The sequence below is a fragment of the Saimiri boliviensis genome, chromosome 1, assembly GCF_048565385.1.
Source record: "Saimiri boliviensis isolate mSaiBol1 chromosome 1, mSaiBol1.pri, whole genome shotgun sequence".
Lineage (NCBI taxonomy): Eukaryota > Metazoa > Chordata > Mammalia > Primates > Cebidae > Saimiri > Saimiri boliviensis.
Genome location: NC_133449.1, coordinates 24966324 through 24992116, shown reverse-complemented (window position 1 = coordinate 24992116; position 25793 = coordinate 24966324). Strand labels below are relative to the sequence as shown.

Sequence of the window (25793 nt, the reverse complement as noted above, 5' to 3'; positions counted from 1 at the left end):
TGGGCTGCAAAATGAATGTTATGTTAGCAGGTGTGAAAACAGCATTCATCTCCTTGTATGTCTTTATCAGAGCTCTTAGGTAACCACATGCATTGTGAATGAATGAGCCATAAACCATGCTATAAACAGATGTGCTGTCATCCAGGCTTTATTGTTCCATTTATGGAGCACAGGCAAGGTAAATATAGAATAATTCTGAAAGGCCCTACAATTTTCAGAATGGTAAATGAGGATTGGCTTCAAGTTAAAATCACCAGTTGCATTAGCCCCAGCAAGAGAGTCAGCATGTCCTCTGAAGCTTTAAAGCCAGGCCTTGCCTTCTCCTCTCTAGCCATGAAAGCCCTGGATGGCATCTTCTTCCAATAGATGCCTGTTTCATCTGATCAAAAATCCGCAGTTCTCTGTAGCTGCTTTCAGTGATCTGAGCTAGATCTTCTGGACAACTTGCTCCAGCTTCTCCATCAGCACTTGCTGCTTCACCTTGCGCCTTCATGCTGTGGAGATGGTTCTTTCCTTAAACCTCATGGACCAGCCTCTCTTAGCTTCTAACTCTTCTGCAGTTTGCTCACCTCCGTCAGCCTTCATAGAATTGAAGAGAGTTAGGGCCTTCCTGGGTGAGACTTTGGCTTAAGGGAATGTGATGGCTGATTTGATCTATCCAGGCCATTCAAACTTTATATCAACAACGAGACTGTTTTGCTTTCTTATCATTTCTGTGTACAGTGGAGTAGCACTTTTAGTTTTCTTCAAGAGCTTTTCCTTTGCATTCATAGCTTGGCTGTTTGGCACAAGAGGCCTCGCTTTCAGCCTGTCTCGGCTTTTGATGTGTTTTCCTCACTAAGCTTAATTATTTCTAGCTTTTGATTTAAAGTGAGAGAGATGCAACTCTTCCTTTCACTTGAACGCTTAGATATCATAGTAGGGTTATGAATTGGCCTAATTTCAATATTGTTATGTCTTAGGGAATAGGGAGGCCTGAGAAGAGAGAGAGAGATGGTCAATGAAACAATCAGAACACATTTTTTTTTTTTTTGAGATGGAGTTTCATTCTTGTTAACCAGGCTGGAGTGCAATGGCACGATCTCGGCTCACCGCAACCTCCGCCTCCTGGGTTCAGGCGATTCTCCTGCCTCAACCTTCTGAGTAGCTGGGATTACAGGCACATGTCACCATGCCCAGCTAATGTTTTGTATTTTTAGTAGAGACGGGGTTTCACCATGTTGACCAGGATGATCTCAATCTCTTGACTTGGTGATCCACCCGCCTCGGCCTCCCAAAGTGCTGGGATTACAGGCTTGAGCCACCACGCCCGCCCAGAACACATATTGATTAAGTTGGCTATCTTATGTAGGCATGGTTGGTGGCACTCCAAAACAGTTACAATAGTAACACCAAAGATGGCTGGTCACATATCACCACAACAGATATGATAGTAATGGAGAAGTCTGAAGTATTGCTAGAATTACCAAAATGTGGCACAGAGACACCAGGTGACCACATGCTGTTGGAAAAATGGCACCAGTGGCCTTGCTCAACTCAGGGTTGCCACAAACCTTCAATTTGTAAAAAGCATGATAAAGCAAAGCACAATAAGACAAGGTATGCCTGTATTAAAATGGCTTTTTGACTGGGTGACAAGGCAAAGAGTTTATCTTCTTATCTACAGAATACAGAGGAATGACAAAAATCACTATTTTTTGTTTGTTTAAGACAAAAAAAAGTTGAGGGAAACTAAGGAAGGGCACAAAATGGAAGTGATCAAGTCAGAGGCTATCCATACATGGACTCAGTGCACGATTCTCTTCCTACCTGTGAAATGAGAAAAACAGAGTTTGTTAGAAATGCAAGAATTAATGAGGGTTTTAGCAAACAATTTAGGAGACTCTCACCAAGTCAACACAAGAATAGTTTTTTTTTTTTTTCTCCTGCGTTTTTTTTAAAGACAGAAAAGCAGAGTAATTGAAAATTAACACATAATCTTAGAGAACTGCAGGGTCCTTGCTGTTGGCAGATGTCCAAAGCCTGTCTGACAGCCTGGGCAGACTGCCAGTTTTCAGCTGCTTCTGGGTTGGGATTCGATTCCATTTCCAATCAAGCATTTAAGGTAAGCCTTTCACTAGTTCTAACTCAGATTAGTACAAACAGAAAGTTTGAGTATTTCCAAGTCCATACTTAAATACCTTAGTTGGAAAAATAGAAGCCGACAGAAGCATAGTAACTAATAGTTTGTTTCTTCTCATTGGACTGAGGCTTGAGGTCCTGAGCGTGACCAAGCATCACATCCATTGTAGACCGTCAGCAGAGCCAAGTGGAAGGAGCAGGTTTGGGGGGAAAGATTGCGAGTGCAGTGTTGTCGTGTTCAGATTGAGATGCTTGTGGGGTGCTGGGAGTGAAGACAGGCTTTGTAAATTTTGGATGTGGGTGGGGCGAGGAAAAGTGGGAGTCATTTTCAGATTTCTTCCTGGCTTGAGTAAAGGAACCTTTCATCAAAACACGAGAGGAGGATGTGTGCCAGAAGAAGAAGGTTGGGAACCAGGCCATCGTTTTTGTCATCCAGATTCTTCCAGTGAATCTCACATTCACACCAGCAAAAGGGCTACAGATACTTACACCCAACAAATGACCAGTAGAACCTAAGATGTATACATGGCACACACTGCTTTTCAATCTACCAGCCCCAACAGCATACTCTCTCCCTCTCTTGCTATATAATGTCTCTGTCTCTCTCTGTTTCTGAAACACATGTGAACACACACTTTTTAAAAACACATTTTGACACACACATGCTTTGGGGCTTTTCACTTAAATACTTTTTTGACCTTATCTCCTAAGAAGCTGACTCAATGTAGCTGCTACAGTCAAACGATGGTGATGAACCACAGCCCGGCTCATAGAAGAAACATTTCCGAATGCTGGAATTCCCCTGGTGATCCAGCCTATACCTACTATGTTTAACCAGAGATTTTTTTTTTTATTCCTCTTAATATCAAACTATTAAAATATTTCAGCTCACTTCAGCTACTAAAGCAAACACTTAAAGCAAATCGGTACTGTGGTACATTTCTCAACTTTTTCATGGATCCTACTGGGGAATCTCTAGTCGACTCCCCACTTCACCCCTAATTTAGTCTTTTCTTTGCAACCGCAGGGGTTTTTCTGAAATGCAAATCTAGTTATGTTATTACCCGGATTAAAAGTTTCCAGCAGCTCTTCTTTGCTACAGCACTGTCTAGTAGCATGGAAGTGTTCTGTGCTAACTAGTATGGGAACCAACTAGCCACATGTGTCTGTCGATTACTTGAGATGTAACAGAGAAAATGAATTGTTAATATTACTCAGTGATTAACTGATTGGTCGAAATGGAGTTTCGCTCTTGTTACCCAGGCTGGAGTACAGTGGTGTGATCTCGGCTCACTGCAACCTCCGCCTCCCGGTTTCAAGTGATTTACCTGCCTCAGCCTCCCGAGTAGCTGGAATTATAGGCATGCGCCACCATGCCTGGCAAATTTTTGTATTTTTAGTAGAGACGAGGTTTCACATATTGGCCAGGGTGGTCTCAAACTCCTGACCTCAGGTGATTTGCCTACCTCAGCCTCCCAAAGTGCTGGGATTACAGGCATGAGCCACTGCACCCAGCCTAATTTTATTTTATTGGAGTGATTGGGATTTAAATAGCCACATGTAGCTGATGGCTACACAGTTCTACAGGCTAAAGCCCTCATTCTTGTGTGGCTTACAAGATCCTTGTTTCTGAGCTGACCCCTGCCAGCCCTTCCAGCCTGACCTCATCCCACTCTTTCTTCTCAGCATCCATTCTCAGAAGCACTTGGACCACTCACAGTACCCCAGGCAGGTGGCTGCGCATGCCACTTCTCCCTGAAGGGCCTCCCTACCCTTTTCACCTTTGTTCTCTCCTCTTTGTCATCTAATTCTTCCTTCTTATCTTAGCTCTGATTCCTCCAGGAAGCCTTCCCTAACACCCTAAAACTATCCTATGTGATCTTCTGTGAGCCGCAGCGTCTGGTACATATCATAGTATCGTAGTAGCTGTTTGTTTGATGCCTTTCTAGACTACAAGCTCTTTGAGGGTGTAAACTCCCCAGGCTTTAGCCAAAAACAAATTCTGTTTTTGAGCAGAATTTGAACAAATTTTGAACAGAATTTTGAACAAATTCAAAATCTTCTTGCTGCTGTTTGCCTCTTAATTAGTTCTTTCTCTGCTAGGAAAGGGATTTTCTTTTTCAGTTATTTCAAATAAATCACATAGCACTGCCTGCTTATTCCATTCAGAACAGAGAAATAAAACAGAAAACTATTATTCCTCTATTTCATACATATCGTGTGTAAATATAAACTACATTGCCTTTCACATCACTATCTAGTAGGAATTTTAATCGATGACTAGAATTTTATGTACAGTAAGCGCAAGCTTTGATTGATAGTGGGTCCTTAACCTCATTGAGCGTATTTACTCAGGAGAAAACATAAATAGCGGGGGTTGGGAGGGAAGAAAGTGGAAGGACTAGATACGTTTTCTTGTTCAATATGATATTTATTTGGTAAAGATTTTGATGCAGGCCAGTTGTGGTGGCTCACGCCTGTAATCCCACCACTTTGGGAGGTCGAGGCAGATGGAGCTGGATCACTTGAGGCCAGAAGTTTGAGACCAACCTGGACAACATGGCAAAACCGTGTCTCAACTTAAAATACAAAAATTAGCTGGGCATTGTAGTGCACACCTGTAGTCCCAGCTACTCAGGAGGCTGAAGCAGGAGAATTGCTTGCACCCGGGAGAGGAAGGTTGCAGTGAACCAAGACTGCACCACTGCACTTTAGCCTGGCTGACAGAGTGAGTGAGACTCTGTCTCAAAAAGAAACGAAAAGAAAAAAAAAAAAAAGGATTTTTCATGCATTTCATGTTGGGAAAGAGGTCATTTGGCAAATTTAGATAGCATCACCACCACTACTTCATCAAGACGAGACTCTGCCGGGTAGAGAGGCACAGGAAAGGTGAGAGGTGGGGAGCAGTTCTTAAAGAGCCCCATGTCACTACAGCTCCTTCATTCTGTCCATAACCTGGCTGCACCAGAGAACCTATAGAGAGCCTGGCATGTCATTGGGCTTATTTGTCTCTCTCACAGGTTTGCATTGGACAGCACTATTTTTTCTCATTAGCTTGTAATACAGTGAGGGCACAGACTATTTTTTTTCCCCTAAGCAGAGTTGATTGCATCAAGCCACGTCCTATGAGACAGTGAGCTGTTGGAAGGATGCTTTTCCTGTACTTCCTTGCCCTTTGTGTAGGCTACAGTCCTTCGAGGAAAGATAATCCAGATGGGAAGTGTCCTCACATTCTGTAAATCCATCTCTTCCACACTAGTGCCTGACATTGTGTGTGTGTGTGTGTGTGTTTTTTGTTTGTTTGTTTTGTGTGTGTGTGATAGAGGAGAAAAGGAACTTAATTTGCTCTGAGAATTATTTATGGTGTGCTGTAGGATCACATGTTAGAGAAGAGTAACATTTCTTGCCCCATGGATCTGAGAGTCTCAGTCAGGCATTTAGAACCCAGTTAATATGTTTAGTACACATTCATGCATGTGTTTATACTGATAAACAGCAGGCCTCTGTTTATGTTGATATAACAGGACAGAGCTTTACATACTGTGATCCAAAGTAGTTGTCTTCAGGCCAGGCACAGTAGCTCATGCCTGTAATCCCAGCACTTTGGGAGGCCAAGGCAGGTGGATTACCTGAGGTCAGGAGTTCGAGACCAGCCTGGCCAAAATGGTGAAACGCTATGTCTACTAAACATACAAAAAATTAGCTGGGTGTGGTAGGTAGTGCCTTTAATCCCAGCTGCTTGGGAAACTGAGGTGGGAGAATTGCCTGAGCCTGGGAGGTGGAGGTTGCAGTGAGCTGAGATTGCACCACTGCACTCCAGCCTGGGCGCAACAGAGCGAGACTCCATCTCAAAAAAAAAAAAAAAAAAAAAAGTGTTGTCTTGTATAAGAATCTGTTCTGAAATGTGCTACTTTCAGTGCTAATCCCTAGTCTGCATCCACTTTCCTAGGATTTCCTTGCTGAAGTCACTGATTATTCCAGGCATTTAGGTTTTCACTGGAATATTTTTTCCGTGGCTTTCATGGTTCCTACAGATTTCTCCCACCATGTCAGAACTACTGACATTTCTTCAAACTTCAGGACTTCACAGAGTCAGAGAATTGTCTTACAATTTACTGTTAGAATCAGCTGGCCTTCCGCATTTGTTGCGGAGGAAACAGAAATGCTTTTCTGAGCTTCTCACTCAGCACATCTAATAGAGCTTCCATGTGGGATCTTCCTTGAAGCGATTTGGTCTATTTGAAGTTGTGGAGGCTAGGCTATGTGAAAGGTGACAGTGGTCTTCTCTTTTCTTAGCCTTACATTTCAGTGGATGATAAAGGGCAACATCAGCTAGATTGGTTTTTTTTTTTTTTTTTTTTTTTTTGAGACAGAGTTTTGCCCTTGTTGCCCAGGCTGGGGTGCAATGGCGCGATCTTGGCTCACTGCAACCTCTGCCTCCTCTGTTTAAGTGATTCTCCTGCCTTAGCCTCCCCAGTAGCTGGGATTACAAGCATGCGCCACCACACCCAGCTAATTTTGTATTTTTAGTAGAGATGAGGTTTCTCCCATGTTGGTCAGGCTGATCTCGAACTCCCGACCTCAGGTGATCCGCCCACCTTGGCCTCCCAAAGTGCTGGGATTACAGGCATGAGCCACTGCGCCCAGCTGGTTTATTTTTATTTTTTAGGGACAGCGTCTTGGTCTGCTGCCCAGGTGGAGTGCAGTGAGGAAGTCATGGCTCACGGCAGCCTCAAACTCTTGGGCTCAGGCAATTCTCCCACCTCAGCCTCCCAAGTAACTAGGACCATAGGCATGTTGCCACCATACCAGGCTGAATTTTTTTTCTTGTTTAAATAGAGACAGGGTTTCGATGTGTTGGCCAGGCTGGTCTCAAACTCCTGTCCTCAAGTGACCTCCCACCTTGGCCTTCCAAAGTGCCAAGACAGATTGAATTTCAGGTTGAAAATGACTGCATTGAAAGTGACTGAAGTGACCCAAATTCCAGTGTGTGGCTAATTTCTGACTCCTTTCTTCCTTGGTTTCCTTCCTGGCCTCTGTGACAAATTCTGCACAAATATATTCACTCCCCCATCACAACCCCCCCCTCCCCAAGACTTTCGATTATAAAATGCTACCAATTGGGTTATAAGATTACCGTGGAGTAGTCAAGGTCTCCCTGGGCTTTCTGAGCTGGTGGAATATTTGATTTCAGACTGAAAACGGAGAGCAGTCTCCTTGGGAAGAGAAAGCAGAGCTTGCTGAGTGAGAGACAGAGCCTTATGTTGTACAACTGAGGGTGGTTAACTCATGACTTCTCCCAGGCGCTCCATCCCAGCTTCACCCATTGGTGTCGCTTCACTGGAACTGTCAAGCCTTTTACAGCCTTACCAGAAGTATTTAGGTATTGTGTCCTTTTCTGTGTTTCTTGGGTTTCGTTGTGTTTGTTTAAAGTAACTGCTTAAGTATTAACTTTGGGCTGTCCCCTCTGTATGTTTTGGAGAGGCTTTGGTTCTTTTTGCTTCTGCGTTCTTAAACATGTTTTCCACTCCCACGTGGGCATTTTGGAAGCTGGTCAGCTAGCAGGTTTTCTGGGATGTCGGGAGACCTAGATGACCTTATCAGGTGCAATCCTAGCTAAGATAAAGCTAGAAACCTACACTGTCACTTTACTGAGATTTCTGAGTATACTTTTCATATTGCCTTAATGTAGCAGTAATGTGTTTATGCATTTGTTTCTTTGCACAGACATTTTGTCAAATATTAAAACTCTTACCTTTTTATGGCACATATTAGCATATAAGCCTTTATTCCAAGACGTATTTATTTTTTCACTTGTAAAAAAATGTTTCCACGTAAAGAACTCTGTTACATCCTAGAGGACTGTCTTTTATATTCAGGATAATAAAGACTTTAAAGCAAACATGGAAAAAAAAAAAAAAGAAAGAAAGAAAGGAGCTGCACTCATTTCTTATTTGCTAGTGCTCTTCAGGAGCCTGCCTTGGCCCACACTCCCATTTTTAGGGATCCTACATCTAACCTCCTACCCAAATCAATCCTCTGAGTTCCAGAACCATTTATCTCAGTTCCCACCTGGCATTTCCACTTAGATGTTTCACAGACATCTTAAAGCCAACATGTCATTTTTGTCACTGTAGTTCCAGTACCTGATACAGTATATTGAAAACTCAGTACAACTAAATATTTACTATAGGGCCACTCTGTGTCATGCAATTCAGTTTTGCCCCCCAATCAGAATTCCAACTGCAACTACATCGAACTTGATGCTTATATCTTTTCTTTGTAGGATAAGTCATTATCCTATTTTCTGACCTAGACTTTCTCCCCTCTTTTCACCCCTCATCGCCCTTTTTGACCTCTTTTCACCCCTCTTCCTCCTTCACAGCTTCAGCTTAGTAAGTGGCAGCACCAGCCACCTCTTGCTGAAGCTGGAAACCTGGGAATCTTTTTTACTCCGTCCTCCCTCTTCCTCCCTCTCTCACTCTGGCCAGCCGGTCATACTTTTTCAGCTCTATAGTGTTAACAATTTATATACAATCACATTCATCCATTAAGTGTACAATTTGATGAATGTTGACAAATGTACTCAATTTTTATGCGAATGTATACAAATACAGCTGCTTTCTGTGCTCTAGTCTGAGCCACCCAAAATCCTCTCACCTCTATTACTGCGCAGCCTCCTCTTGAGTTTCCTGCCTTGCTTTTTGCCTCTCTCTGGTCTGCTTTGAATACTGCAGGTAGTCATCTTTCCAAATCACCGTCTGATGATGACAGTCCCCTGCTTAAAACTCGGGAGCATCTCATTGTCCCTGAGAGGAACACCAGCTCTTTAATATGGTTTGGGGCTGGGCGCGGTGGCTCACGCCTCTAATCCCAGCACTTTGGCAGGCCAGGTGGGCAGATCACCTGAGGTCAGGAATTTGAGACCAGTCTGGCCAACATGGTGAAACCCTGTCTCTACTCAAAATACAAAAAAATTAGCGGGGCATGGTGGCTCACACCTGTAGTCCCAGCTCCTTGGGAGGCTGAGGCACAAGAATCACTTGAACCCACAAGGCAGAGGTTGCGGTGAGCTGAGATCACATCACTGCACCCCAGCCTGGGTGACAAGAGTGAGACTCTGTCTCAAAAAAAATAAATAAATAAAATATATAAATAACATGGCTTGGACAGCCCTTCATGATATGCGGCGTATCTCCCCAGCCTCATTTTCCGATGCTCTCCCCTACTCTTCAATCTGGGACTCTTTCAGTACCTGGAGTATGCTGTAAATTCCCTCACCTGCACTTCTGCACGTGCCCATCCCTCTTCCCGGGACCCTCTTCATCCAACATCTTCACCTAGCCAACCCTGTTGATCACCCAGGTTTCAACTTTGATGTCACTTTCTGAGGGAGGACTTTTCTGATCTCCTGGACTAGGTTAAATCTTCTATTTATGATCTCCCCAAACATCCTTTTATAACATTCTCTATCCTTATAAATACTTGATGAATGTCAGTATTTCAGCATTCCTCTCAAGACTGGATACTTCCAAAGGATGGAGCTACATTCATCACTGTAGTTCCAGTACCTGATGTAGTATATTGAAAACTCCGTACAACTAAATACTTACTATGTGGCCACTCTGTGTCACACAATTCAGTTTTGCCCCCCAATCAGAATTCCAGCTGTGACTACCTTGATCTTGATGCATTTATAGCTTATTTTTGTAGGATAAGTCATTATCCTATTTTCTCTACGTATAGGTCAATCCTTTAGAGTTTGCATCTGTTTTTTAAATAACCACATATTAGGGACCCTGTCATTGACTAAGAACACACACAAAAAAAGTGCTTTCATGAGCTCCAAAGACAGAAGGCAAGGCAAGAGCATTTTTCCGAAACAGATTTCTAGTGTTCATGTCTAGCAGCTACTTTGTTTTACACTTGACTCTTATTTAACTTGTTACTCCTGGCTTATTTCTTAAACTTGGCTTTATTAACCTCATGTTCACCTCTGGTCAGAGTCCAAAGGCCAGTTTCTTGCTGTGGTTCCCTTTGGACTCCTGTCCTTGCACTTTGGCCCTCGGTTGTTTTGTGGGCTTACATACTACCTTCAAACTTAGACCCACTGGAGGAGCAGCCGAAATCCATGAGGCCACTGGTCCAGCATGGACAATCCAGAATAGCGTATTGCAGCCCAGGATGGTCCTGTTAGATTAGGGGCACCCTGCAGTTGATCCTGGGCTAGAAAGTTTGTCAGGAAGAAAAGTATTCCAGAGCTGCTTTTCCTGGGAGCTTCTTCCTGTTAGGACAACTTGGAAGGGTGTGACTGTCTTCCTTAGTTTCTCACCTCATCACAATGAATCCCTAGGGCTGCGTAAAACTTATCTAAGGCATAGAAGGATTCTAGAACCACTTTGGAATCAAAGCAGACTTACGGATGTGGTTGTAAAGCCACTTTAGTTCCTAACATCCACCCAAATTCGAGAATATATGACAAAGACTCCTGAACTCCTCTCAGATATTAGCATGGTGCATTGGCACATAACTGGCCTCAGAACACTTCCCAGCTACCACATGGTATACACAAGGACAGAGGTTGGCAAACTACAGCTTGTAGTTTGTGTGTACCTGTATATACCCAGCCCTTGTGTGTACCATGTATGTACCTTGTGTATACTTGTTTTGTCAATAAAGTTTTATTGGAGCATACTTGTTTACATATTGGCTATAGCTGCTTTCCCTACCATGGCAGATTGAGTAGCTGCAACAGAGACCTTATGACCTACAAAGCCTAAAATATTTACTATCGGGCCCTTTGAGAAAAATAAGCATTTTACTTTGTCTTGGATTTAGAATAAGGATGTTAAAAATAGATGCAGTTCTGTATACAATTTTTTTGTTGTTGTTATTACTTAGAATTTCAGAGCTGATAAAAGGTACTGTATAAGTCAGCATGTTGTGGTCCATTACTGGCTCAACATAGATAATGAAGTAAGATTACAAGGCTGGGCGCTAGTGGCTCACACCTCTAATCCCAGCATTTTGTGAGGTCAGGGTGGGGGGATCACTTGAGGCCAGGAGTTCAAGACCAGTATGGTCTTCAACACAGCAAGACCTCATCTCTAACAAAAAAAAAAAAAAAAAAATTTTTTAACTATCTGGGTCTGATGTAATCCCAACTACTCAGGAGGCTGAAGTGCAAGGATTGCTTGAGCCCAGGCGTTTGAGGCTGCAGTGAGCTAAGATCACACCACTGCACTCCAATGTAGGTGACAGAGTGAGACTCTATCTCAAAAAGAAAAGAAAAGGAAGATTATATCAAATTCCGTAGGCCTTTACATCTTCTTCATTAGTAGTATGGTAGCAGTAGTCAAAGTACAAATGTTGGCCCCTTTGAAATTTACAATAACAAATACGGAGATGAATCTCTATTCTCTCACTTCATCTTGCCCAAAGACTAATGTGGCTTATTGTTTGAGTTCCCATGAAATTAAAAGAGTATAATATACCTATTCAGAGAGCAGCTGGTAATTAGTAATTGGGAGAAGGACTGCCTCCATCAAGGAAGATAGTATTAGTAAATAATTATCCTGCTAACACTCAACCAGTACATTAGAGGGCTCTTTGGCAGACTCTTCGGCACTTGAGCCTTCTTCAGAGATGACTCTCTTAAATGTCTAACACTTTGAAACAATGGTTGCCAGAATTACTCTCATTGTTTGAGTAGAAATTACAGCTTTGGGAAAAAATTATCTTAAAATCTGTTATAAGAACACTTGATAATATTCCCTAAATTCTGTATTTTCACTTATGCTACATATATAAAAATTGAGGTGCTGTAAGAAAATCTCATTGAACTTGCCAGGTGCAGTGGCTTATGCCTGTAATCCCAAAAATTTGGGAGGCCGAGGCTGACGTATCACGAGCTCAAGAAATTTAGAACAACCTGGCTAACATGGTGAAACTTTGTCTCTACTAAAAATACAAAAAAAAAAAAAAAAAAAAAAATTAGCCAGGCATGGTGGCACGCGCCTGTAGTCCCAGCTACTTGGGAGGCTGAGGAAGGAGAATCACTTGAACCCGGGAGGTGGAGGTTGCAGTGAGCTGAGATTGTGCCACTGCACTCCAGTCTGGGTGACAGAGCGAGATGAAAGAAAGAAAAAAGAGAGAGAGAGAGAAGGAAAGAAAGAGAGAGGGACGGAGGGAAGGAGGGAAGAAAGGAGTTAAGGAGGGAGGGAGGAATGGAAGAGAGGAAAGAAGGAAATGAGAGAAAGGAAAGGGAAGGAAGGAAGGAAAGAAAAGAAAGAAAAAGCAAGCCTGCCTCACTGAACTCTGTCACCTCAGAAATTCAATCTGAACTTCTGCCCCAAATTGTGTGTTTCCCAACCAACTCGCTGGTCACAACCACACTGTAATCGTGCTGTTGTACTCACAGCCACCTCAGCCCAGCACACACCTGGCTGAGGGACTCGAGGCAGGAGCTCCCCTGCTTGTCTGCATGGTATTTACTCCTGTCCTTTGCTGGTGTCAACTCCATTTCGTTTTGAGAGAAGAAAACTGTGGCAGAGAGAGTATAAGCTCTGAAGTCACCTAGGCCTGAGTTCAGGGTCTAGCTTTGTTCACTACCTGTTGACAGAGTTGTCGAGTTAACTCTTTATACTTAAGTACTCCTTTCTGTTTTTCTGTTTGTTTGAGATGTGATCTTGCTCTATCACCCAGGCTGGAGTGCAGTGGCGCCATCTCGGCTCACTGCAACCTCCGCCTCCCGGGTTCAAGTGATTCTCCTCCCTCAGCCTCCCAAAGTGCTGGGATTACAGGCGTGAGCCACCGCACCAGCCTTAAGTACTTCTCTAGAAGTAACTAATTACTTCACCTTTAGGCTAATTCATTAGTTCAGAAAGTATTTGCTAAGCATCTGATATGCGCAAGGCACTGTTTCAGGAGGTACCTGGTGATTTAGCTGTGTAAAAATAGGTCCCTGTAGCTGCCATTCTAGCAAAGAAGACAGAAATATATTGTTTTTTAATATAATAAAGAATAGTAGTAAATGCTGTGCAGAAAAATAGAGAGCGAATGGGTCAGAGAGTTTTAGGTTTTAGATTGGATCATCAGGGTAGGACCTTCTGGAGAGATGACTTTGATCAGGAATCTGAATGATGTAAGGAGAAAAGAGAGCCATGCCAGCATCTGAGGGAAGATTGTTCCAGGCAGAGGGAATGGGGAGGATCAAGGTCCACGTTGGAAGGCACTGGGTGTTTTCTGGAATAGCAGAAAGATCAGCATGGCTGAAGCACGGTGAGCAGAGGGACAAGCGTAGAAAACCAGCTGGAGAGGCAGCAAGGGGCCAGATCACACAGGAGAGAGAGAATTTGAATTTTAAAAAGCATTTTTAATAAGATTTATTGTAGAATAGTTTTAGGCTTAAAGAAGAGTTGCAAAAGTAGTACAGTAAGTTCCCATATACATATCCCTTCCTCTGTTTCTTCTAATACTGCTATCCTGTGTTGCCCTGGTAACCATGTCACAACTAAGAAATCAACACCCATGCACTACTGTGAACTAAGTTCCAGCCTTTACTCCTCTTTAACTAGGTTGTCCACTAAGGTCCTTTCTCTGTTCCAGGATGCCACATTTCATGTAGTCATCCTGTCTCCTTGGCCTCTTCTGTTCCATGAGAGTTTCTTAGTCTTTCCCTGTTCTTCGTGACCTTCACAATTTTGAGGAATACTAGTCAGGAATTTTGCAGAATGTCCTTCATGGCTTTATCATGATTTGACTGTGATTATGGGTTCAGGGGAAGAACACCACAGAGGTGAGGTGCCCTTCTCATTGCACGGTAGAGGTACCTGCTGTGCCGTCAGCATGACTTCTCACTGATGATGTTAACCTTGGTCTCCTGTCTAAAGTCGCATTTACAAGGTTTCTCCACTCTTTTCCTACTGTATTCTTAGGAAGTCCCTAAGCATGGTTCATACTCAAGGGCAGGGGTGAGGAATTAAGCTCTACCCCCCTGACAGGGAAATGTCTACACCTTCTATTATGTCTCCCATTTGTTTATTTAATCATTTATTTATATCAGTGTGGACTCATGGACATTTATTTTATGGTTTGGGTTGTAAACCAGTACTGTTTAATACATTATTTATTTCGTTGCTCAAATTGTTCCAGCTCGGGCTAGTGGGAGCTCTTTCTGGTTGGGTCCTCTGTCTTTTTGACCTGTCACCTTTTGTTTTTTAAGCATTTAACTACATTGTGGCATTATCATCTTAAATATTCCCTGCCCCAGCCCTAGAAAGAGGCATTTTTCTATGGAGCCCTGGCTCCTTTATAAAGGAATGGTATTAGAAATCAGTGTGTATAGGCTGGGCACGGTGGCTCATGCCTGTAATCCCAACACTTTGGGAAGTCAGGGTGGGCAGATCACCTAAGGTCAGGATTTTGAGACCAGCCTGGCCAACATGGCAAAACCCCATCTCTACTAAAAATATTTTTAAAATTAGCCGGATGTGGTGGTGTATGCTTGTAGTCCCAGCTACTCGGGAGACTAAGTCATGAGGATCATTTTAACCTAGGAGGCGGAGGCTGCAGTGAGCCGAGATCAGGCCACTGCACCCGAGTCCAGCCTGGGTGACAGAGCAAGACTCCATCTCAATTAAAAAAAAAAAGAAAAAGAAATCAGTCTGCATGTATGCACATGCCTATAATTCTTTGTCTGTCCATCTGTGTCTGCATTAAGCTACATGTTAGTCATGCTGAAGTACCTGACTCTGATCCAGTCCCACAGGGTTTCCTGTGGCTGTCTCCCTTGGTCGTCTGTAACTTCCCTCACCAGGGGTGAGACACCCAGCTCGTATCATCCACCATCCGTTGACTTACTTGTTCTGTGCCAACAGCATGTGTAGCAGTTTCAGAATTATTAGTGAGGACCCTTGATTTATTTTTAAACAAATTTATTGAGCTATGACTCATACACCATACAATTCATCCATCCAAAATGCACAATTCGGTGGTATATATATATATATATATATATATGTATAAAATAAAGATGGGGTTTCACCGTATTGGTCAGGCTGGTCATGAACTCCCGACCTCTGGTGATCCGCCCGCCTTGGCCTCCAAAGTGCTTGGATTAGAGGCGTGAGCCACCATGCCCGGCCAATTCAGTGGATTTTAGTGTATGCACAGAGTTGTGCAGCCACTACTGAAATCAGTTTGAGAACATTTTCATCACCCCAAAACTGGCTTATTATTACTTAAAAGGCCACTCATTGCAGTGTGGAGAATCAACTGTAGAGTGTATGAGCAGAAGAAGAGAGCACAGTCAAGAGGCTATGGGAGCAGTCTAAGCGAGACCTCGTAAGAAATTTCTCATGAGAAGTCGTGGCTGCAGTAGAGGTGATGAGAAAATGGAGCCACCAAGACTTGCGGTGGATTGGATGTGTGTTGGGAAAATTGAGAGAAAATTTTTAAACTCCTCTGGTTTTTGCTTGATTCTGCCATTAATTTAAGCTGATCAGTCTGGGGAGTAGCAGGTGAGGAAGTGGGGTGGAGAGAATAAAGAGTTCCATTTTGAGTGTATTAGACTTGAGATGCTCCTTGGGCAGCCAAGGGGAGGTGTTGAACAGACCATGAAGGACATGATGCTGGAGCTCGAGGGAGAGGTCAGGGCTGGAGATGTAAAATCATGACGGTTACCGTAGTGCCTTTCTTGTGAGATTGTTCTGAGAATAAACGAGATGTAAAAAAGTATCTGATGGTTCACAGGTACCTTGTTGATAATGACTATTACAACCTATGTGCCACATGCTTTTTGACATTATTTTATTTAATCTTCCTGACACTCTACAAAATAAATATTATATGAAGTGGATTTTATATTATTATGATGATCTTACAGGTAAGGGGACTAAGCATAAAAAAGTTATTGTCCAAGTGCACACAGCTAGGAAGCATCGGGGTGTGGATTAGAAACCAAAGCCCATGCTCTCAATTGCTGGACTCTCCTGCCTCCTATTTAGTATATAACTGTTACCATTGGCTCCAGGCTGCTACTCTACACCCAGCCTCAAGACAAGGTCAGGGGCTTGTCCAGCCTCTGACCTTGTCCCACTGTGCTCACCCTTCGTCCCCACTTACCCCACTTAAGTCCCTTCCCCTTGCTCCCTGTCCCTATAGATGTGCCTCCTGACTATTGCCTGCTACCACTAGAAACTCTACTGACATCACGAGACATTATCACTATTTCTTGGAGAGCAGTTCTCATGCTGGAATGCAGCTAGAGCACCTGCAAACTTGTTCCAAATGCAGATTCCCAGGCTGTGTTCCCAGATTGTTTCAGTAGGAGCCTGGGAGTTCCAAAGGAGGTAGTCAGGGGGAAAGTATTTTTAGCAATGCTGCTTTAGAAGCATTTCTTTAGGTAGGCCAGTCCCATTCAAGACCCTCTGTCGTCAGCTCTGGTCATCGTTAGCATTGGCTTAGAGCTAGGGGATGCCTTGAGGGATGTGCTGATCAAGGTGCCTTACAGAGTGTTCATTTCGTTGTCACTCCTCATTATAACTCTGTGGTCATTGTACTGACCTTTGCTTTTGGTGATCTCCCTGACTGGGTAAAATTGTATTGTGTCCTCTCAGAGGAGGACAAAGTCCTGCTCATCAAAACACTTACTGATTTGCAAGTTTACAGTTATTGGTGTCATTTCTTTTCCTACTAAAGTGTTCTTAGCACCATCAGAGCAGCAGCCATGTCTGAGTTTTGTTTACTGTGGTGTCTTCATCACTGGCCCCTTAGTAGTGCTCCATACATTGTTTCAAATGCCCAATTTCCATCAGTAATGCTGTTAGAACTATCGGATATTTAGGCCTGAAAATCACCTCCTTTTATGGATTGAATTGACATTTGACAGTTTAGGAATTCTTGTTTTTATGTGAAAAAAATCTGAATTGTATACTATTGACTGTGCTTTGGAACAAATTTCTAAAATGAAACTTGTTTGTTAGTTGGGGGTTATATATATGTTGCATAGTTATGTATATGTGTATATTTATATTTTTTCAAAAAGGAAAGAGTTTAAATTTTCTTAATCTCGTAAAATAGGTACAACTTTGGGGGTAGAACCATATTACACCCCACACCCCAAACAAAATTATCAGAAAATTCATGGTCACTTAACTTCCTTACCTGACTGCTAAGAATGCTTTTCATTGTGGTCTAGATCTCTAATTAACTGACAAACAATACTGGTTCTCAATAGAAGTCCTCCTATAGGCCGGGCGCTATGGCTCACGCCTATAACCCTAGCACTTTGGAAGGCCAAGGCAGGTGGATCACCTAAGGTCAGGAGTTTGAGACCAGCCTGGCCAACGTGGTAAAACCCTGTCTCTACTAAAAATACAAAAATTAGCCAGGCATGGTGGCACATGCCTGTAACCCCAGCTACTCAGGAGGCTGAGGCAGGAGAATCACTTGAACCCAGGAGGCAGAGGTTGTAGTGAGCCAAGATTGTGCCACTGCACTCCAGCCTGGGCAACACAGCAAGACTCCATCTCAAAAAAAAAAAAAAAAAAAAATCTTTTCTTGGCCTCAGTCCTTTTCTAGGTACCCTCCATATTTCTTCTTCCCATTTCAGAAAACCTTTAAAGGGTTATCTGTAGAAGGAAACTTCAATTTCTGTTCTGCCGTATCCTTTCAAACACACCCAGCCAGACTTTCACCTCCTATTACTTTGCCAAAACTGTGTCAAGGAAACTGGTGACTTCTATACCACAGAATCCAGTGGTCAGTTTTCAGTACTTAACCTTACTTGATCGTCAGTGGCATTTGACATAGATGATCTCTCCTTTCTACTTGAAGCGCTTGTTGCATGTGGCCTCCAGATACTACACTCTTAGTTTTCTCATTTTTTCTTGGCCTCCTTTGCAAGTTTTTCCACACTCCTTTGAAATCTGAATGGTAGGACAGAGCCACTTCTCTTTTCTGTCTTCACTCACTAGTAGGAGGCGATTGTAGCCAGACTCATACATTTTTTTTTCCAAGACGAAGTCTCACTCTGTCACCCAGGCTGGAGTGCAGTGGTGTGGTCTTGGCTCACTGCAACCTCTGCCTCCTGGTTTCAAGTGATTGTCCTGCCTCAGCCTCCTGAGTAGCTGGGATTACAGGTGCATGCCACCATGGCCAGCTAATTTTTTTTTTGCATTTTTAGGTAGAGACGGGGTTTCACCATATTAGCCAGGCTGGTCTCGATCTCCTGACCTCATGATCCGCCCACCTTGGCCTCCCAAAGTGTTAGGATTACAGGCATGAGTCACCGCACCTGGCCAACTCAAATTTTTTGTAACACTGATAATATTGGTGACTTCTAAATGTATTTTTCTGGGCCACACCTTTTCCCTGAGCCCTTATCTCATATATCCACTTCCTAATCAGTACCTTCACTTGGATATTTAATACGTATCTCATAATTAGCATGTTGCAAACTGAGTTCTCTCTCATCCCCTACTGGACCTACTTCTTCCTTCGCCTTCCCCATCTCAGTTCATGACAATCCTATTTTCCCAGTTGCTCAGTCAGAACCCTTGATTCCTTCATTCTCGTATATCCATCTCCACTTCCCGATTATGAGATCAGCTGTATACAAAAACACCATGGAAATGTGTTCAAGATTCTGTTATTTCTTACGACCTCTTGTTATGCTGTTTTCCTAGGTCACTCTCATCTCTCATCTGGAAGGTTGCAATACTCTTCTAATTGACTCTAATTGACTGTATCTTCCCCTGTTCTCTAGTAGTTTACTTTCTAGAGAGGAAATATCTTTTTATTTTTTTAGAAATGGGGGTCTTGCTATGTTGCCCAAGCTGGTCTCTAACTCCTGCGCTCAAGTGATTCTCCCACATCAGTCTCCCAAAGTGCTGGGATTATAGGGATGAGCCACCACATCTGGCCTAATGATCTTATTAAAACATAAATAATATCAGGGCCGGGTGCAGTGGTTCACACCTGTAATATCAGCACTTTGGGAGGTCGAGACGGGCAGATCACTTGAGGAAAGGAATTCAGGACCATCCTGGCCAGCATGGCGAAACCCTGTCTTTACTAAAAAATAAAAAAATCAGCTGGGCATGGTGGTGCGTGCCTGTAATCCCAGTTACTCAGGAGGCTAAGACAGGAGAACTGCTTGAACCCAGGAGGTGGAGGTTGCGATGAGCCGAGGTTGCTCCACTGCACTCCAGCCTGGGCGACAGAGCGAGACTCCATCTCAAAAAATAAAATAAAATAAATAAAATCATATGTCACCTCTTTTTTAAAGCCCTCCAATAGCTTCTCATAACAGAGTAAATGCTGGAATACTTACAGTGACCTACAAGAGAGTTGAAAGGGATAATGTCTGAAATGAAAAATTCTATGGATGAACTTAACAGTAGATCAGAAATTGCAGAAGAAAAGTTCACTGAACTTAAAAACACGGCAATACAAATTACCCAGAATGGAGCACAGAGGAAAATGACTAGAAATGAACTGAGCCTCTGGAGCCTGTGGAATAATGACAAGTGGTCTAACAGAAGAGAGGGAGAAAAAATACTTAAGAAACATTTTAAGCCGGGCGCGGTGGTTCAAGCCTGTAATCCCAGCACTTTGGGAGGCCGAGGCGGGTGGATCACGAGGTCAACAGATCGAGACCATCCTGGTCAACATGGTGAAACCCCGTCTCTACTAAAAATACAAAAAATTAGCTGGGCATGGTGGCGCGTGCCTGTAATCCCAGCTACTCAGGGGGCTGAGGCAGGAGAATTGCTTGAACCCAGGAGGCGGAGGTTGCGGTGAGCCGAGATCACGCCATTGCACTCCAGCCTGGGTAACAAGAGCGAAACTCCGTCTCAAAAAAAAAAAAAAAAAAAAAAAAAGAAACATTTTTTCCCAACTTTTCAAAGAAATTTTCACAAATTCGTTAAAAACTATAAATCTACAAATGCTATCAATGCAACAAACTGTATGCCAGGATAAACAAAGAGAAAACTGTATTAGGGCACATCAGAATCAAATTGCTGAAAATCAGTGATGAAGAAAACATTTAAAAAGCAGCTAGAGAAGAAAAGAAGTGGTGGGGGAGCACATTACATCCCTGAGCCCAGGAGTTCAAGACCAGCCTGGGCAACAAAGTGAGACCCCCATCTCTACAAAAGATTTGAAAATTAGCTGAGTGTGGTGGTGCACACCTGTGGTCCCCACTACTCTGGAGACTGAGGCTAGAGGATCACTTGAGCCCAGGAGGTCAAGGCTGCAGTGATCCATGATTGCACCACAACACTCCAGCCTGGGTGACACAGCAAGACCCTGCCTTAAAAAAAGATGTGTTACGTACAAGGAAACAAAGATTAGAACAACTGTTGGTTTCTCATTAACCCTTTTCTTGTTCAGAAAAAAAGTACAATTCACTGCCATTGCTCCTTTAATTTTACATCAACACGCTCCTGGAGGCTGAAGCAAAGTGACTGATTTTCAATATGAAAATAAAATATAAGAACTGTTCTTGGAGTTATTTCTAAACAGAACTAACATCAGAATCATCTGAATCACCAGAATCATCTATTTTGGAAAAATTGGATTCATTGAATGAATCTTCAGCCAACTATTCAAGAACAATGTTATTAATAATTAACATCAGCTGTGTGTGGTGGCTCACGCCTGTAACCCCAGCACTTTGGGAGGCCGAGGTGGGAGGATCACAAGGTCAAAAGATCAAGACCATCCTTGGCCAACACAGTGAAACTCCGTCTCTACTAAAAATACAAAAAATTAGCTGGGCATGGTGGCGCACACCTGTAGTCCCAGCTACTTGGGAGGATGAGGCAGGAGGATTGCTTGAACCTGGGGGAGGTGGAGGTTGCAGTGAGTTGAGATCGCACCACTGCACTCCAGCCTGGCAATGGAGTGAGACTCTGTCTCAAAAATAATAATAATAATAATAATTAAAATCATGCACAGGAATGCTATGCTTTCTAAGCTTTGGCATTTTCAGTAATTGAGAATTACTGTGTTTTATAAATGGAAATACCACTGCTAAAAATAGAATGCTATGAATAGAATGATGTCTTTTGTTTCCAAGGTCAATGTACTAGAGTGGTAAGAGAATAATAATAAAAATGAGATGTTTCATGGCAAAGTTACCTTGGGGTAAATGCTGTATCCTCAAGCACTGCCAGCAAATATTCTCGGGGCAAATGGGAAAAGGGTTAAAAGGTACACAAATCAGAAGAAAATGAAATGGTACCTTGAAAGCACTGAGAGGACTTATTTTTTTCCCTAAAATATACAGATTTTCTAGCTTTATCCACTGAGAAGGCCTAGAATTAATGAGCCTAGAACAGTGAGCATGCTGGCATTCTGACTGTGGTCTCTAAATACTCTTGGCCAGTAAATGGAACCAGAGATCCTTAGAAGGATGGTTCATTCAAAGTCTGGGACAGGAAATATACCAAACAAAACTAGGCAGCCAGGCACAGTGACTCACACCTGTAATCTCAGCACTTCGGGAGACTGAGGTGGGCAGATCACCTGAGGTCAGGAGTCCGAGACCAGCCTGGCCAACATGGTGAAACCCCATCTCTACTAAAAGTGCAAAAATTAGCTGGGCATGGTGGCACACGTCTATAATCCCAGCTACAAAGGAGGCTGAGGCAAGAGAATCACTTGAACTCAGAAGTTGGAGGTTTCAGTGAGCCAATTGAACCACAGCCCTCCAGCCTGGGTGGCAGAGTAATACCCTGACTCAAAAAAAATAAAATAAAAAACAAGCATTTTATTTTGCTAGAAAGCAAAGCAGGAAAGCTAATAAGCTTTAATGGATGTATCAAAAGAACACAGGAGCTCCTGCTGGCCATAGGTAGGACAATTTGGGCTTCAGAAAGATGACTGGGGCTGAGTACAGTGACTCACACCTATAATCCCAGCACTTTGAGAATCTGAGACAGGGAAATCACTTGAGGTCGGGCGTTTGAGACCAGCCTGGCCAACATGGTGAAACCCCATCTATACTAAAAATACAAAAGTTAGCTGGTATTATGTACCTGTAATCCCAGCTACATGAGGCTGAGATAGAAGAATCGCTTTTCATAGTAACTTTGCCATGAAACCCAGGAGTGGAAGGTTGCAGTGAGCTGAGATCATGCCATTGCACTCTAGCCTGGGAGACAGAACAAGACTCCATCTCAAAACAAAACAGAACGACCAGGCGCGGTGGCCCAAGCCTATAATCCCAGCACTTTGGGAGGCCGAGGCGGGTGGATCACGAGGTCAAGAGATCAAGACCATCCTGGTCAACATGGTGAAACCCCGTCTCTACTAAAAATACAAAAAATTAGCTGGGCATGGTGGTGCGTGCCTGTAATCCCGGCTACTCAGGAGGCTGAGGCAGAAGAATTGCCTGAACCCAGGAGGCAGAGGTTGCGGTAAGCCGAGATCGCACCATTGCACTCCAGCCTGGGTAACAAGAGCGAAACGCCATCTTAAAAAAAAAAAAAAAAAAAAAAGAAAGAAACCAGAACAAAACAAACAAAAGCAGAAATGTATCAGTCAAATACAAACATAAAAGAAACTTACCAGCCGAATACAAAGGGGGACTTTGTTTGGATCTTGACTTTAACTGTAAAAGGACATTTTTTAAGATTTGAGGAAATCGGCAGATGGACTAAGATACTAAAATATTTTTGTCTGTGTTTTTAGGTGTGATAACGGTGTTAGGTTGTATGAAATGTTTTTACTGTCTGATGGATATACAGACCAAAGTATCCCCAGGTGAAGTAATTGCCTGGGGTTTGCTTTTAGCCACGCATCCCTGCACAAACAGTTGGAAGAATGAAAATTAGATTAAATAACATTGACAAAATGTTGATATTCATTCAAGTTTTTTAATGGGTACCTGAGAGGTAGTCATTAGATTATTTTATGCAAGTTTTAATATTTCTGTAGTAAAAAGTTAAAAGACCATGTGCTTAAGGACCTTTCATATATCTATAAGAGAGAGCCTCACTCAGAATATATAGTGTTGCCTTGCAATTAGGTGCAGTTCTAATGAGTTTGGGAAGGTACCAGTTTTGTTTTTTGTTTTTTTGAGATGGAGTTTCACTGTGTCACCCAGGCTGGAGTGCAATGGTGCGATCTCGGCTCACTGCAACCTCTGCCTCCCAGTTTCGAGCGAGTCTCCTGCCTCACCCTCCCGAGAAGCTGGGATTACAGGCATGCGCCACCACACCCAGCTAATTTTTGTATTTTTAGTAGAGATGGGGTTTCACCATGTTGGCTAGGATGGTCTCAATCTCTTGACCTCATGATCCACCCACCCTGACCTCCCAAAGGGCTGGGATTACAGGTGTGAGCCACTGCACCCGGCCGAGTACCAGTTTTATGGGAGAAAGAGACTGATGCTAAAGGCAGCATCCTTAGAGAAATAAAATGTTTTACTGGTAACATGAAGTAACACTGAAAATTCTTAAGCGTACGCAAAAGCCTGTAAAAGCATAGCACTAGGGGGTCATGTAGTAATATTTAGTAGATTTGCTGGGCTTCAGTTGTCTTGCCGGAGGGCATCCTCTGAAAAGTGCATCCACCACAGAGAGCAGCATCTGGACAAAAGTTGTACACGCAGCTCCTCTGCTGACTCAAGAAGTCCTTCCCAAGGGCTGTCGTGTCAATGGGCCAGAGCCACTCCTGAAGGACTGTTTTTGTTCAGAGGATTTGAGAGACGGATTCCTGAGGATCTAACACCATATTCCATTTTGCATTGTGATTTTTTTATTGTTTTCCTTATTATGATTTATTACTTTTAAAATTTTTCTTTGAAGTTTGCTCATTTTAATCCATGTTCATTTCTCCCTCTGTATGTGTTTGTGTCACGCTTGCTGTCTTTGCTTCCGTTGTTCCTAGGTTACAGTATAGCCAGGATATACCCAGTCACTTGGCCGATGAGCATGCGCTGATAGCCTCCTATGTGGCCCGTCTGCAGCACTGTGCACGGTTAGTGGTGGTGCAGCAGCAGCAGTGGGCAGCCAGGGGTGATCAGAGGGAGGGAGAGCTTTGCTACCTGGGGTTGTCGGCTGGAAAAAAGGCTGTGCATGGAGGGTTTTTCTTAGCAGCTACCAGCTATGCTTGGCAGAATTAAAATAATTGCTAAGCATTAGCTTCTGCAAGAGAGGGAGCCTTGCCAAACCTGGGCGCTTACCTAAACATGGAGTCAGACCTCCTCCTTTAAATTGGGGTTCACTTCCTTCAGCTTACACTTGAAAGAATATATAAATCTATGAGAGATCGACATTTCCAAAGATCCAATATTCAGAGATATCTGAGGCAGCCTCTTCCTGTTCATTCTTACCTAACTAATCTTTCCATTGACATTCAAAGTTTAGAGTTGGTCAACCCACAGATAATCCCACTTTGTCTTATCTGGGGGCTTTGATACTGTCACCCTATTACATCTTTGCCATTCTTTAGATCTGTTAGCAGGAATCTGTCATTGTTGATTATTTAAACCAGTGATTCCCAACAATGGTATGGGATCACTGTCACCTGAGGGTCTTTTTTCCAAATTATGTAGACTCTCTCATATTATAATACTTACATGTGTTATAATAGCTCCACGTTCCCCTAACCCTGAAAACTACCATGGCAGTGACTCTCTGTTAATAAGAAAATGTGTCTGATTCTTCAGTAGTTTGGGATGGAAAAACATGTGATAACTGCTAACTATAGCAAAGTTAATCCTGTTTTAAAAAGATTTAATGCAAAAAAATAAAGTATTACATTCAGGTAGGTCCAAAGTCTCCTGCCCACTCCATACCCACACCCACCACCATTCTTCAAGTAGGATGACAGGTAAAGTTTAAACAATCTAAAACCATTTCCCCTACATAACAGCAAAGAGGAGTCACGATGCCACACAACTTGGAAAGCCATGCTTTGAGATTCTTGTTCTTAAAGAGAAAAGCATAATTTATAACCTATATACATAACAGGGGCTGAAGCTTTACATGGATCTTAGTTTGGCTTACAGCATGCCATGGCTTCTTGGGAAGGTCATCTGACCTTGCTGCTACTCCCCCTAATAAGTTAATAGTTGGGAAATATACATATGAAAAAGACTGTTTTAATATTATACTTTATATCATTTCCCATAGTTTTCCTACTATGACTAAATAGCATAATTATTCTGGGGTATGTACATATCTCTAAAACTTGGAGAAGCAGGGTTTTCTCACCTTCTAAGTATGTTTAATAGGCTTACCCGCTAGGAGGGAAGGAAGGGCCTGATCATTGTGTGCACGGCATCACAGAGTGTCTCCTCATCCAACAGATGATTTCTCTGCACACTGTCCCAGCCTCTTGATCTCTAGGAATCGAGTTGTTTCATCCTAGGCAAGACAAATTATTTATTATCAGTAAAGGCAGTTGTCCAGAGTAAGCAGAAATTTCCATGGTAAATATAGCAGCAGAATGTTTGACAGAGACTGTTACCTAGTAATTTAGCCCAGTAAGATTTATGGTAAGTTTAGCTGAGGCCCTCAAGTCTCACCTTGGCTCCCTGAGCAAAAATCAGTGGCCAGTAGCCCCAGGAGAACATGTATGGGTGAGTACTGCATGACTTCCTGATTTATAATCTAAGGAACTGAGCTCCACACCTCTTCCAAGAAGTCAGAACC

The 25793-nt window shown here is 42.9% G+C and overlaps 1 protein-coding gene and 1 long non-coding RNA gene across 38 annotated transcripts in view; one reads left to right on the top strand and one right to left on the bottom strand.

Annotated features, from left to right (window-relative positions):
- Nucleotides 1–25793, top strand: part of DTNB (dystrobrevin beta) — a 318860-nt gene that overhangs the window by 219549 nt on the left and 73518 nt on the right. For 19 of the 37 annotated variants that reach the window (XM_074395059.1, XM_074395044.1, XM_074395061.1 and 16 more), the window contains one exon: nucleotides 24025–24114. The exons of the other annotated variants lie outside the window; for them this stretch is intronic. In XM_074395059.1, the coding sequence (XP_074251160.1) occupies nucleotides 24025–24114 (90 nt within the window). The remainder of the gene's footprint in view (nucleotides 1–24024; nucleotides 24115–25793) is intronic. 37 annotated transcript variants of the gene reach the window in all.
- On the bottom strand, nucleotides 1271–25793 carry LOC141583757 (uncharacterized). The gene is made up of 3 exons (XR_012516645.1): nucleotides 25667–25793; nucleotides 25379–25505; nucleotides 1271–1809 (listed from the first exon to the last, which is right to left on the bottom strand). It is a non-coding gene; the product is annotated as an uncharacterized LOC141583757 (long non-coding RNA).